The sequence below is a fragment of the Aythya fuligula genome, chromosome 2 (genome assembly GCF_009819795.1).
Source record: "Aythya fuligula isolate bAytFul2 chromosome 2, bAytFul2.pri, whole genome shotgun sequence".
Taxonomy (NCBI): domain Eukaryota; kingdom Metazoa; phylum Chordata; class Aves; order Anseriformes; family Anatidae; genus Aythya; species Aythya fuligula.
In genome coordinates, this window is record NC_045560.1 from 140342765 (window position 1) to 140356164 (window position 13400).

At 39.3% G+C, this 13400-nt stretch overlaps 1 protein-coding gene across 4 annotated transcripts in view; it reads left to right on the plus strand.

The window, feature by feature from the left end:
* Positions 1-13400, plus strand: part of OXR1 (oxidation resistance 1) — a 235141-nt gene that overhangs the window by 162304 nt on the left and 59437 nt on the right. For all 4 annotated transcript variants that reach the window (XM_032182429.1, XM_032182428.1, XM_032182430.1 and 1 more), the window contains one exon: positions 9634-9716. In XM_032182429.1, the coding sequence (XP_032038320.1) occupies positions 9634-9716 (83 nt within the window). The remainder of the gene's footprint in view (positions 1-9633; positions 9717-13400) is intronic.

The following is a 13400-nucleotide window of genomic DNA, read 5'->3' on the forward strand; positions in this document are numbered from 1 at the left end:
AACGTATCTTGGGGTGTAAGCATGCACATTGCCAACTTATGTTGAGTCTTTCAACAACCACCACCCCCAGGTCCTTTTCTTCAGGGCTGCTCTCCACCTGTTCTCCACCCAGCCTGTATTTCTGCTTGGGATTATCCTGGCTCAGGTGCAAGACCTTGCACTTGGCTTTGTTGAACCTCATGAGGTTCATGCAGGCCCACCTTTCAAGCCTGTCCAGGTCCCTCTGGATGGCATCCCTGCTGTCCAGCCACGTCAACCACATCACACAGCATGGTAGCTGTGTATCTTTTTTGTCTTGTTTATTGGTGTATATATTGCAGGTGTTAGTGTGCTGAAATTGCATGTGTTTTTCTTTGCTTTAAGATGCAACTCAGGGCTTTAGGGAATGTGTGATTAAGGGTAATCCTCAATGCAGAATTAACTTGAGCATCCAGTTTAATTTGAGTCTCAACCATACAAACATTACTTAAATGAGCCAACAGCATGTCCCATAGCTTAGTATGCTGTTTCCTTTATCTGCTGTGAAAGGGAGAGCATTGCTCAAAGAGTTATTTTGCTTCCTTTCTGTAGCACTGGTGAGATTGTATGCAGACTCCTGTTTTGTGCAGCAAAGTTCAAGAGGCTGCTGAGGAACTTCAGAGGGTACAGCAGAAGAGTGCCAGTATATTTAGGGGTATAGGATATACAACCTGTGTGGGGCTGAGGGAGCTGGCCTTTAGCCTTGCAAATCATCAGGGTGGTTTAGGGGCAGTCTGAGAGTGACATACATCTGCTTAAAGGGCCATGCTCTTCTCAGTTGTAACAGATGATAAAGGAAGGCACAACAGCCACAAGTTTGGGCTTAGGAGGTTCAATCTGGACATAACAAGAACTTCACAAGGAGGGTGGAACATCACTGGGACAGATTACAGGGTAATTTACGTAACTCAGAAATCTTACTGGCTTGCCTCCACCAAGCCCTAGCTGACCTGATCTGATGTTGACAGTAGTCCTGCTGTAAAGTGGGGGTTGGAATAGATGTACTTCAGATTTCTTCCAGGTAACACTTTGATCCTGAGTGCAGGCTTCTACACCTGGAGTCCTTCTCAAGACATCCTCACCTCGCTTCTCTCTGCAGTCAGTTCATGGAGGGAGAAGGTGAACTGCACATGCAGCTTTCCTGCAATATATCTTTTAAGTACAGAAGTTAAAGAAATGAAAATCAGTCACTGAGAACATCCTCTTAGTTTGTCAGAAATTGTTCTAGTTGCCTTCTATTAAGAGATTGTGATTATTTCCTCTTTCACCCAGGCTGAATTTGATAGTTCGTTTTTTCAACCATGTGGCCTGTGGGTTTATTTACACTTCTTGTCGTATCAGCTCTTGACTGATAACAATATGCAGTATTTCCAGTAAGCCATGTATCCTGTAGGTGCTCTGTACTATAGTGAAGGTAACAGCAGTGCAAGTAGAAAGAAATATTCAGGGCCAAGTTACAGCGCATTTCTGAAGTCCTGCTGTGAAACTTAGTATCTAACTTATTAAATCTCAGATTAAAGCCCTAAAAATAATAGAGTAAGTTATTTTTTCACTTAGTCTTTTAAAAGTTAAATGTTTAATAGGGATAAAGATTAACAGATATATGATAAAGCATGATAGAAGCTTCAAAGTGGAGAGTTTGACACAGTTCTTGTGTTTTCTTGTACACACTGATCCAGATGAAGCACATGTAAAATGCACCAGCACCCTTTACAAATACATTAATGTTTCTCTATCATGTCTGAAAATACTTCAGTTGATACATTCAGAGATTACATTTTCTTATGCCTGTGTTGGGCTGGTGACTCAGTCATCTTGTGATATGTTAATGTATGCACAATCTTCCAACTGTGCTCTACTAGTTTATATCAGAAATTCTTCAGTGTTCAGTGGATATGTGATGTTAAATGTTCTTTCACTTCACCTTATGCTTTGTACTGCTACATTTCACCTTGCTTCTTTTCTCCAGGATTTGGGACTACAGAATTCTTAATGTTATTTTGACTTTTGTTATTGACTTGCTGTTGGCTTCCAATTTTGTTTGCTGATATGTGATTGAGTTGCTTTTAAGGCTAGTCTATTGGGACCTCATAAGTATATCCCTCCATTCTGCTAGTTTCTGTTTCACTTTCCTGTTTAACTAGTTTTTGGCATAGGTAATAATTCTTAATTGAGTTGTTACTACTCATTAGGGTTCTGATATATTAGTTGTTTTACTAAAGTTTTGTTTCTGTTTCAGTTACCTGCTAGATTAGTTTATAATATAGGTACAATTTATTCTATTAATTATATCCTTTGATTGTATTGCATTTTTCTGTTTTATTGTGTCATGTTGCATTGCTATCTTTCTGATCAATTCCAATTTCTAACATTAGAACTGTTCTGCTGAGGTCAGACCTTCAGTGCCAGCCTTTATAACACAAGGGACTCCTTCCTCCCACATAGAGGACTGTTGTCCAGTTGAATTTCATAAGGTTCCTTTCAGCCTGTTCCTCCAGCTTGTCTGTGCCCCTCTGAATGGCAGTCCAACCCTCTAATATGTTGACTGGTCCCCCCAGTTAGATGCCATTTGCAAGCCTAATGCAATAAACTTGTACAATACAGTATTTACAGAAGCACTGATTATAACTTCACATGCACAAGTAGATCTATTTCCATGATTGCAGAGCAGTTTTAGAGCACGTAATTTTACAGCACATCATCTGCTGCATCATTAGGATATGCTAACTGATTCTGAGCTCCTGAAAAAAGTAAGCACCATTGTCTTAAATATGACAAGGTGAAGTGTAAAATCATGAAGATGTGAGCTAAGGTTAACTGGATTTATTGCTTGCCCTTCAAGCTGTGTATTTGCTGTTGTGTTGATGTACAACTAAACAGTTTTAAATGTCTGAAATTAAAAGACTATTGTCAGAAATGCTTGTAAGTTAACTTCCTTTTCAATCTCAGAGTATCATTTTCTGACTTGCATGTTTTCATTATTACATACATGTACATTTATTTGGCCTGCTAAAAGGTTCTACAGTAAGTGGAGATTGCAGCTGGTTAGGCTCTGACATATTAAACTTCATATGTATATATTTAGGTGAAACATTGGAGGAAATTTACTGTTATTAACACATTCTATGGCATAATCAGAAAACTTGGTGAAGTATTCCTGTTTACCCTGAATATGAAACATTTTTTTTAGAAAAAGCCAGTGTGATGTAGGTAGTAGGAGTGTCATGCATGGAGCAGGCTCTGTCTTCTAACCATTTCAGGAAGTGGCCTGCCAATACAGGATACCTTAAATCTTACTCTACTGATTCTTCTTCTGTCCTGAAATCATGTAGTTAATTATTTCTGCCTATGTGCTATACAGCTGACTAGAGGGTCCTATGTTATGAGGATCACAAAATGAACTTAAATCATGGTTGAATCCATGTTGCAGGAAAAAGTTATTTAGATATGTTAATAACTGCAACATCATTCTGAGGTCTCGTGCATTTAGTTTGGGCCTGTGCATTTAAGAAAAATGAACAAAATGGTCATGAGATTTATCATTTATCTTAGTGGTTTCAAGAACATGACTTACTAGGAAAGACTGAACCACACAGTGGCAAGCAGTTGCTTAGCATAGGGAAGAAGATGAAAGGGGGCATTGTTTATGGTGCTGCCTTGGCCAGAACTGCTAAAACTTCAGCTAGAAAGCTGTAGACTAACATCTTGTAGGCTACTGTTTGTCTCTTGTTCTTCACCCCCTCACTCTCTCCAGCTTCCTAAAATTTTAGGATATAACTGAAAATAATAGTTCATACTTAACTGCAGGAGGAGGAGAAGGGTCAATGAGACAACTGCTCTGCTGAGATGTAGCCCCTGCTGTTAGGAGCTCAGGGGTTGGGAGAAGGAACATGTCACCAAGCCTTCTGGAATACAGAGATTTCCTATTTTAATCTTTTTGGCTCTTTATAAATAGATTACAAAGATCTAATTGCTACTGAGCAGAACTAATCTAATAAAAATGTAGCATCTATTCTTCTGTTTTATCAATTAGGAAATTGTTTCATGTGGTGCTAAATAGTAACTTATTAGGTAATCTTTCAAGGGAGGGTTACTTTCCTTCCTTACTTCCTCATGCGATTCATTTTTTAAAATTTCTACCACATGCTGTTTGCTTTTTTAATATTCTCTAAAAAGATTTTTCTCGATAAACACTTAACAAGTCTGCTGCCTCTTTCTTAAATGCATACGTATCTGTTGTGTAATGCACAGTTCTTTTTTGCAAAAAAAAAAACACTCCACCTTTTTATTACATCTTCTTGACCATAATAAGCTCAGTGACTAACTGCAAGTAATTTGAATTAATTGTTGACTTGTTCAGCTTGTTTCCTTTTTTAAAGGATTCTTGTTTAGCTTATAAATTCTTCTGGAAAAAGTTGTTTGTGTAATTGTTGATAACAATGACATTAGTAAAAGAATAAAGTTTGGATATCATTGAAAGCTATTTAATATTTTAAAGTTTGTGTTTTAGATATTGCAGAAAAACAGTGGAGTAAAGAAAGATTAATACATTTTACTCCATGGAAAATTTGAAGATATTTGTAAGCAGTTCTACTTTGGTGTATTTCACTGCATTGTTTCTTGGTTCAAATCTTGTTCTCTTTATCAGCACTTACTGCAAGAAGTCTAAAGGATGTGCTAGAAGCATGAAAACTGAAAATGGGAAGTTTGCAAGCCAGGGCAGATGGTTTAAGAAATGAGAAATGCCACCCTTGTCATACTGATTTGAAATGGTGCCACATGGAAAGTACTTTTAGTCAACCAGAATTCAATGGTGAGGGGCCTTACAGAGGCAATTAGTAGAAGCCACCTGTAAATGTTGGAATTCAACTGAAGTTGTCTTCAAATATCATATGAGTGATGCTACTATTACATATTTTAAGACTCAAGTTACCTTATCTGAAGCTCTGTTCCTAAAAACCCCTTTCCTAATTTGTATAAGTAAGTTAGAAAGCAGGACTCTTATTCTAGTTCTGTTGATGATGAGGTAGCAGTTCTTATGCTTGTGGTGGTCTTATTCAGGTGTGCAGGTAAGCTCAACCACAACTCTCTCACTTACCCTTTTCAAAGGGAAAAGTGGAGAAAATACAATGGAAAGCACTCAAGGCTTGAGATAAAGACAAGGTCATCACTCAACTCTTGTTATGGGCAAATCAGACTCAGCATAGGGAGATTAGCAACACTTACTGCCAGTTACTAACAAGCTAGAGAAGTGAGAAGGAGAGAAAATAATCTAAAAACACACCTTCCCATCCACTCTCTTCTATCTCCTCACCACCTTGAGTGGTGCACAGGAATGGGGGCTGGGGTCCCTCTCTGCCCCTGCTCCCTGTGGGGTCCCTCCCATGGGATGCCGTCCTTCCCAAACTGAGACTGCAGGGGCTGCCCACAGGCAGCAGCTCTTCAAGCACTGCTCCCACATGGCTCTGTCCCACGGGGTCCATCCCCCAGGGGCATACTGCTCGAGCACGGGTCCCCCACAGGTGGCAATTCCCCCCAGACCTCCTGCTCCTGCGTGGGCTCCTCTTCATGGGCTGCAGCTCCGGCCCAGGGCCTGCTCCTGCGGGGGCTCTCCATGGGCTGTAGCCTCCTCCAGGCCACATCCACCTGCTCCACTGGGGGCTCCTCCATGGGCTGCCGCGTGGAGATCTGCTCCATGTGGGACCCATGGGCTGCAGGGGGACAGCCTGCTCCACCAGGGGCCTCTCCACAGGCCGCAGGGGAACTGCTACTGCCTGCCTGGAGCACCTCCTGCCCTCCTGCTGCACTGACCTTGGGGCCTGCAGGGATGGTTCTCACTCCTCACTCTCACAGCTGCTGTGGCACAACAGTTTTGTTTTGTTTTTTCTTAAATCTGTTCTCACAGAAGAGCAAACATCACTCATTGGCCTGGCTCTAGGAAGTGGTGGGTCCCCTTTGGAGCTGACTGGAACTGGCCCTTATCTACCATGGGGCAGCTTCTGGATTTTTCTCTCGGAGGCTACCCCTGCAGCCCTCTGTTACTAAAACCTTGCCACGTAACCCCACTACAATGCTTCACTGAACTCGTCGGTTTCTCTATACTTGCATCCATCATTCAGACAAAATATTGTTTTGGTGTCATTTTAAATGCTGTCTTCTCTACCTATCTGTCTTCTAGTTGCAGTCTTTTAAGTTGTACACAGTTCAAGTATTCTGTTGTTACTTATGGCTCTGATGCGTGTACTCTTTCTCTTCAGGGTATCAAGCTGTTGTAGAGACCCAGTCCTACTAACTGGTAGTTCAGAATTAAATAATCAATTTAGATGTTACACAGTGTCATCTTGTTTGTCTGAAACAGCATGGCTACAGACCTGCTAACATAGCACCACAAAGCCACTTGTTAAACATGTTTAGGCTGACTCTTGAGGTCCCATGTGATGCAGCACGATCAGTAGTCTCAGTCTCTTCTTATACCTGTGGTCTGAGAACACGAAGTATTCACGTAAGTAAAATGAGTGATTCCCACTGCTGCTGAGGTCTTCTCAGACCACTGCATCCTATGCTGACAGCTGTGTTGGCTTTCCCATGTCTCGTATCACACTAGGAATACAAGGATGGCTGGAAGATGAGTTTACTTTCATTCAGCAAGATCGCTGGAGGCTTTATAGCGTACCACCAGGGAACTAGAACGCATGTCCCTGCTACTCTGACCCATTTTCACAATTAAAATACTGCCCGGTTTTGCTTCTGATGCTCTTGGTGACGTGCACAAATTCTCAAAGATCAGACAGCTCAAGTGCTTGGTGTGGGCAGAGGCTGGGAGTTTGATGGTGATGTCCTGTGCTTGTCTGGCTGAGTGGGGGGCGCACATGTAGCCCAGCGCTGCCTGCATCCATCGCTTCTAGACCCAGGGGACTTGGGTCAAAGTAGGATGTGAAGCGTTTGCATCCTGTATCCATGTAACGAGGAGGAAATAATGCTATCAGAGGGAAAGAATCAAAGTGGGCACTGATGGATGGGAAGGGGTTACTGCATTAGACATGGAAGGGGACATAAAAATTGTAGATCATGAGCTTTTGGGTGCCTAGTGGTGGGAGTTCTCCTGGGATCTGCTTTCCTTACATGTGCCTTCAATAGGCTCCTTCCCTCCCCCTGGTTGCCAGTATTTTCCTGAAATGTTGTGAATATAATGCACAGTAGATCCATCTGCTCTGGAAAGGAATTGCCTTTCTGCTTTATTTCTGGCAAAAGGAACAGAGCTCGTTATCTGAGCAAGGCTATATTCTTCTATTCCCTTGCCAGAAGGGTAGAGAATAACTTAACTTGACCTCCTGAGGGGTACCTGTCTGGAAATTCTTTAGACACTTGCATGCACAAGCTAGAAAAAAGAGAAAGGAAACCTAATTTTGGCGGGGAGGTACATACAAATGTAGTATGTATATAAGTTACAGTATGGGATTTCTGTATTTCTAGCTAATGATGGGGGCTGAGAGAATTTGCTTGTTCTAATAGAGGCCTGTTCCATGTATAGGTTAAGGCCTGTATGGGATCCTAAATGACTTCAGCCTGTCTTCCAGTGTTTCTTTTGACTTGTGTAAGAGTATTTGAACCAGCCTTCTGTGGCAAGAAATGATTAGGCTGCTGGCAAAGTTTTGATAAGATTGGAAAATATAGCACAGCCATAATTGTAATGGCCTTGCAGTCTTCAGCAGCATGACAAGGAAGCATGTGTTGTATTGCAAGGTTGGGTAGAAACTTTGGCAACAAAATATTTGATGTGGAAGAGGAAAATGTTGTATGCTGTCATTGTAGGTGCAACTTCCAGTGTATTTTACTCATTACTGGTTGACTCAACTTCCCTTGGAAATATTTGTGACATCTTTAAAAGTTTTTAATATCATCAGTAATGAAGGCTTCTTTTAGGTATTTTTTTAATTTTTAAATCTACAATTAGTAAATTAGGGAAGAAATGTCTTTTAATGTCTTGGATGAAGATGGCAGGATGCAGAGCTACAATTTTCAGACTCAGAATTTCTAGAGGATGTTTAAAAATCAGCTTAACATCTTGATTATTGTTTATAGCTATTAAAGCTTATCATAATATAATCTATATATCAAACTTCATCATGTGGGCACTCTTGTACAGACTTGCTTTTTAATATATATATAAAAATGTAGAATTAGTTCAATGTATATTTCCTTGTAGGAAGAACACCCCAGGAAAGTACTTATGTTGTTGGCTAGAAACCACTTTTATTATTGCCTTCTACAGCTTGCCCAGTGTTGCAATGTAAGATAATTGCTGAGGTGTTAGATCTTGGATGTTTATTTTTTCCTCACTGCAGAACTTTCTATGTAACTTGTGTATTATTTTTTTTCTCATGTCTTGATAGTTTCAGCTACCTATGCAGAAATTTGTGGGGCTGGGAGATGAAATTCATACAAGCATTCTTCTAATCTTTTTTCTTGTGTTGCTGTCAGGATACTAATTAAAAGTTGTGTTATGTAGAAGCTGCTGTAAGTTTGTAGCAAGCTTACATATTACCTCAGCTTATGTAAACATAAAGCATGCTTTCTGCTCTCAATTTTTGCATGTGAAGCTGTTTTAAAAGAATATATTTTGTAAAGTTTTTCTTATGTCCAATTTGGTTTGAAATATTCAACTGAATATATTCAGTTATAGTACCAGCAGTTTGTATCAAAACAACAGTAACTAATGCCAGTGTGGTGTGGAAACATAACGTCTCGTGTAAATATTTTGGGTTTCTTAATAGCAGATATTCAACTGTTGAAGGTGGAGACCTTGTGACAAACTTGTAAGTTAAGGGATTTGTTTCAAGACTTGTTCATAGGTGGATATATTAAAAATTCTTTTTAAAGACATAGTATTGAATGCGTCTTATTGAATCATGTGATTACACTCTTACACTGTCTTTATCATAAGTATATCAAGCAGATTATTCAAAAAATAAAAGGTACTTAGGTACAAATTGTTGATTAGCTTACAAAATGGAGGTCATCAAAATAAGATGTGTCAATAGAAAGAACAGTTCTTAACATGTGTTATATAGAATCCTGCTATTTATGCATAGGGTGTACACACTTCACATGTTTGCCACAAACAGGATAATTCTGAAGTTAAGTATGAATTCCCTTTGTTTTACGTAGAAACTTTAAATACTCTGTACTTACCAAACACCATTTAGCTTAAAAAAGCTGATTAGTTCATACACACGGGGAATGCTAGATCATCTCCCCTCTCGACAAAAGCAGACTGGGTGCAATAGAAAACCAATTAAAAACAGCAGTTCCAGAAATGTTGCTTGCCTGATAGGGTAGGTCACCTATTTAGCCTTCCTTCATTAATAGCTTCCTGGTTACTAGCAAGTACTTACGCAGTTAATTGATTCTCAGTTATCAGTGGTTTATATTGGTCAGATTCTTAAAGCATTGCAGGGGAATGAAGTCGTTATTCTAGCAGCTGGCTGGCTGTTCGAGAGCAAGCTGTGTAACTGGTGAATTAGATGTCTGCCCACGGGGCTGTAGTCAGCAGCCTGTGACAGTACTGAGAGAAGAAAATGAATTTAACACGCACGTTGCCTCAATTTTTTTCAGACACTGGCCAGAAGAAGACCCCAGACAAGAAAGATGGGCGACGAATGTCTTTTCAAAAGCCTAAAGGGACTATTGAATATTCTGTAAGTTGCTGTTTGATTATTAGAATGTCATTGCAAAGCAAGCGCAGACTTACTTTCAGTACTAAATATAAGCAAAACAGCGATGTGCATTACCTTTAATCTTATAATTTGGTATATCTGGCTTATTTTAACAGAAATTAAATCAGCAATTAGACAGCTAGTAGTACTTGACTAATGCTTTTATAATACTTCTTTAAGTTGCCTGCTTTCTTCAAAAATAAAACAAGACAAAACTAAAAATAATACTACTATCAAGCTAATGAATGTGGTGAATGATTCAGTTTTATGTAACTAGTTAGAAGCAGTAAATAGCATTAATTATAAAATCATGTGCAAGCTGCCTGCTTTCAGCATTGCTAATAAACTGTTGACACTAGGATTAAAAACAGGATGCAGGAATGGGGGAGGGTTGGCTATATCTTGATACTGACCTTCCAGCCGCCTTCTAATAATTTTCATAGATCTATACCTTCTACAGTATGGATCTGTTCTTCCAGCAGTATCTGAAAATGGAGCCTTTCTCTGCCTGTTCTGTTCTTGAAATGACCCTCAAACTGTGCTGCAGTCAGCTTTTCACATTTATGGTTACTAAGGGAAACTGAAGTGAGAAGTATCTGTCTTGTGCTATATAGTGGAAATATAATTAAGCCTTTAAATAATGCTTATAAGGTTAACATCAAAACAGAGGAAGTTATTTTTGAATGCTTTTGAAGCTGGACAGGATAAAATAAAAATAAGAACTTCTATAAATGTCTGTACTTGATCTCTTGGTGTTCTTATTTCAAGAATTAAAGATGGGGAAGACTTAACTCTTAATGTTACATTAAGCTAAATGGCTTAACTGCTAAGAAGGCTGTGATACTAATCTGGGGAGAGGCACAGGATATGTGTAGTGAAGCAAGATGAATTTCATTAGCTTGCCTCTTACTGAGAACTGAATTCTAGCCTATAATAAAGGCTTTCTTGAAGCTGAAATTCAGAACAAATTTATGCTGTTCGAATTCCAGCCGCTGAAAAATTGTAAAGTAAATGTTGATTTGGTTTGTTCAGCTCTCTGGGGGATTAAGGATGTGTTCCTCTCCTGAAATAACAGATAAGTGTACGTGGTCCAGATCATGAGAAGAACCTGCTACCAATAAATGAGTTCCATGCAAATCTATAGTAGAGCAGAGTCTTAAGACAGGGTCTTCAGCTGGAGTTCTCACCACTGAACTGTCACACTTCTGAAGTGATCATTTCCCAGTTACTTAGTGCGAAGTCCAATCTCTAGATATTCTTTACTTTGGTTTGTTTTAGTTAGAAACCAGTTGGACTGTATGCTGAGAAAAAAACTGCAGTGTCATATGAAGTCTGCTTCTTAAGGTAAAATTAGGAGGAAATTCTGATCCTTTCTTAGCTCAAGGGTTGTGGGTGGCAAGTGCTTTTATGGTGACCATCAAACAGATGCAAGTTTGTTAGGCTTAAATTCCAAGTATTAATGTAGGTTTAATTGCTGTAATGATTTGATGAATGTGCTTATTTTGAGAGTAGAGTAGTGGTCAGTGTGTGCTAATACCTTTCAAGAGTAATTGTAGATTGTGCTTTCAGTTCTGGGGTAGCTGTGAATGGTCAAGGTTGTCTTTTCTGAGGCAGCTATTTTATTGCTATCATAAGCCTTTACATCCTGTTTAGACTCCTACATATGTAGGAATTTTTGTGCTTTTATTTATTTATTTATTTATTTTCTCGTGATGCTTCATTTCAAGGCTAGGGTTATGTTCTCATCTGACCTCTCTTTACTTGCTGCTGTCATAGTCTTTTTCCCAATCTGGGGGGATTTGGAAAATGTACATCATAATGTGTTACTTCATCTGTTGTATGTTCTGACTAACTTTAAAATGATGTTTGGAGTTGTTCTTACCTTATTGATAAGTTCCACTTTCCTGATGTTACATCTTACAGCAATTAGGCCTATTAAAACTTAGTTGATCTGATATTGCCAAAAGTTTGGGTACAACACCAGTCAAAGTTCTTATGTCCTCTTCTCTCCTTTGTCCTCACCCCTCTTCCTGGTCTTCCTGTCTCTACTTTTGTTAGTTCCTTCTAATATTCTTAAACTATTGTTTTGCTTTCTGGTTCTCAGACAACTAGCCCTGAAATACTGCATAAAACAAATTTTTGCACTCTGATTCATATATATTAAATGTATAACGTTAATGGAAGAACAAACAAACTTCAGTTGTAGAAATGCAATGACAGTTAAGTTCATTCAAATATCAGTAGATTATCTGATTTTAAATAAGGCTTTTAAGTAAATTTGCTAACAATTTTGCCAAACTGTTAAAATGAAAGAAGGTAGAACCTTAGTCAGGGGTGACTGAAGCCATTTGTCTACTGGTGCATGTGTGGCAAACATGAATACAAGTGGTGCTCTGTAATGGGAGGTACCTCTGCTCAAATGGGGCAGGATGATTTGGAGAGTGTTTCGATTGGGCTGTTACTGGAGAAGTGAAATAGACTACTCGGATCTTCAGTGTCTCTTGCTGTACCTAGTCATATCTGTAAACTTTTTTTTTTTTTTTTTTTTGTATGTAAGTGACTGCATAAGGCAGAAGAAACTGCAGAAAAAGGGCTTTTGTTGTATAACTTCATAGAGAGTTGATGATTAGAAGCCTTGCTGCTGGCCATAGGAGAGCTACTTACACTTTAAAAAAGACCTTTAATAGCAAAAGTTATTAAACAGGGTTTGTGTGTGTTCAGCCTCATGCATCCCAAATAAATGATTCTTGGGTTTGGATTTTCATTAATCAGTACCTTTCAGTCTTTATACCTGAATCTATATATTGAAGGAACAACTCTAATTCCTATGCACTGAACCACTTCAAGGCGCCAGCTAGCCTGCTCAATTCCCTTTCAGACTGTTTGTAGGGGAAAAATGTTTTAATGTGTCACGTAGTTGTTGGTTTTTATCAGGGTTCTATTTGTATTTGAACAAATCTTGCTGTTCAGTGAAAATCATGAAACAACTTAACCATTGTTCGTCTTCCCTTAGAAGGAGAAACTTTCCCATGAAGATGAAGCATAGGACTTTAAGTATGCTTATGGAAATATTTTAATATTAATATTCAGAATAGTGTTTGAATAGCTAGGCACAATGTACAGAAAGCTTTTTATTTATTTATTTATTTTTTCTCCTGGGAAAGGAGGAATTTGTTTTTTTTTCCCCTTTCTTCCAGTATTGATTTAAGAGGGAGGGCAAAAAAGGATTAAAAAAACTTAAGGGTGGCTGTGGCATGCCGTGGGGAGTTTCTTCTTTGCCTGTTAGTTATTCTGGTGGTTTTACCCTGCTGGGCAGCTGAGCTTCTACACAACCGTTCTCTCATTCCCCCTCCTTAAAAGAAGAGGTGGGAGGAGAAAGTATGCTGGAAAGAAAAATGCTCATGGGTTGAGATAAGGATAATTTAATTAAAGGGAAGAGAAAGAGGGGAGGAACCACATAGAAGCAGAGGCTGTGTTGGAAGCAAAGAGGAAAAAACAATTACTCCCTACTTCCCATCAACGACTCATGTTTTGTCACGTCCTGGGAAGCAGGGCCTTAGTACGTGAAGCGGTTGTTTGGGAGGACAGACATCTTCACGAGAGCCCCCCTCCTCCTTCCCCTTTTCCACTTTTTATTGCTGAGTGTGACACCTTATGCTGAGGAAT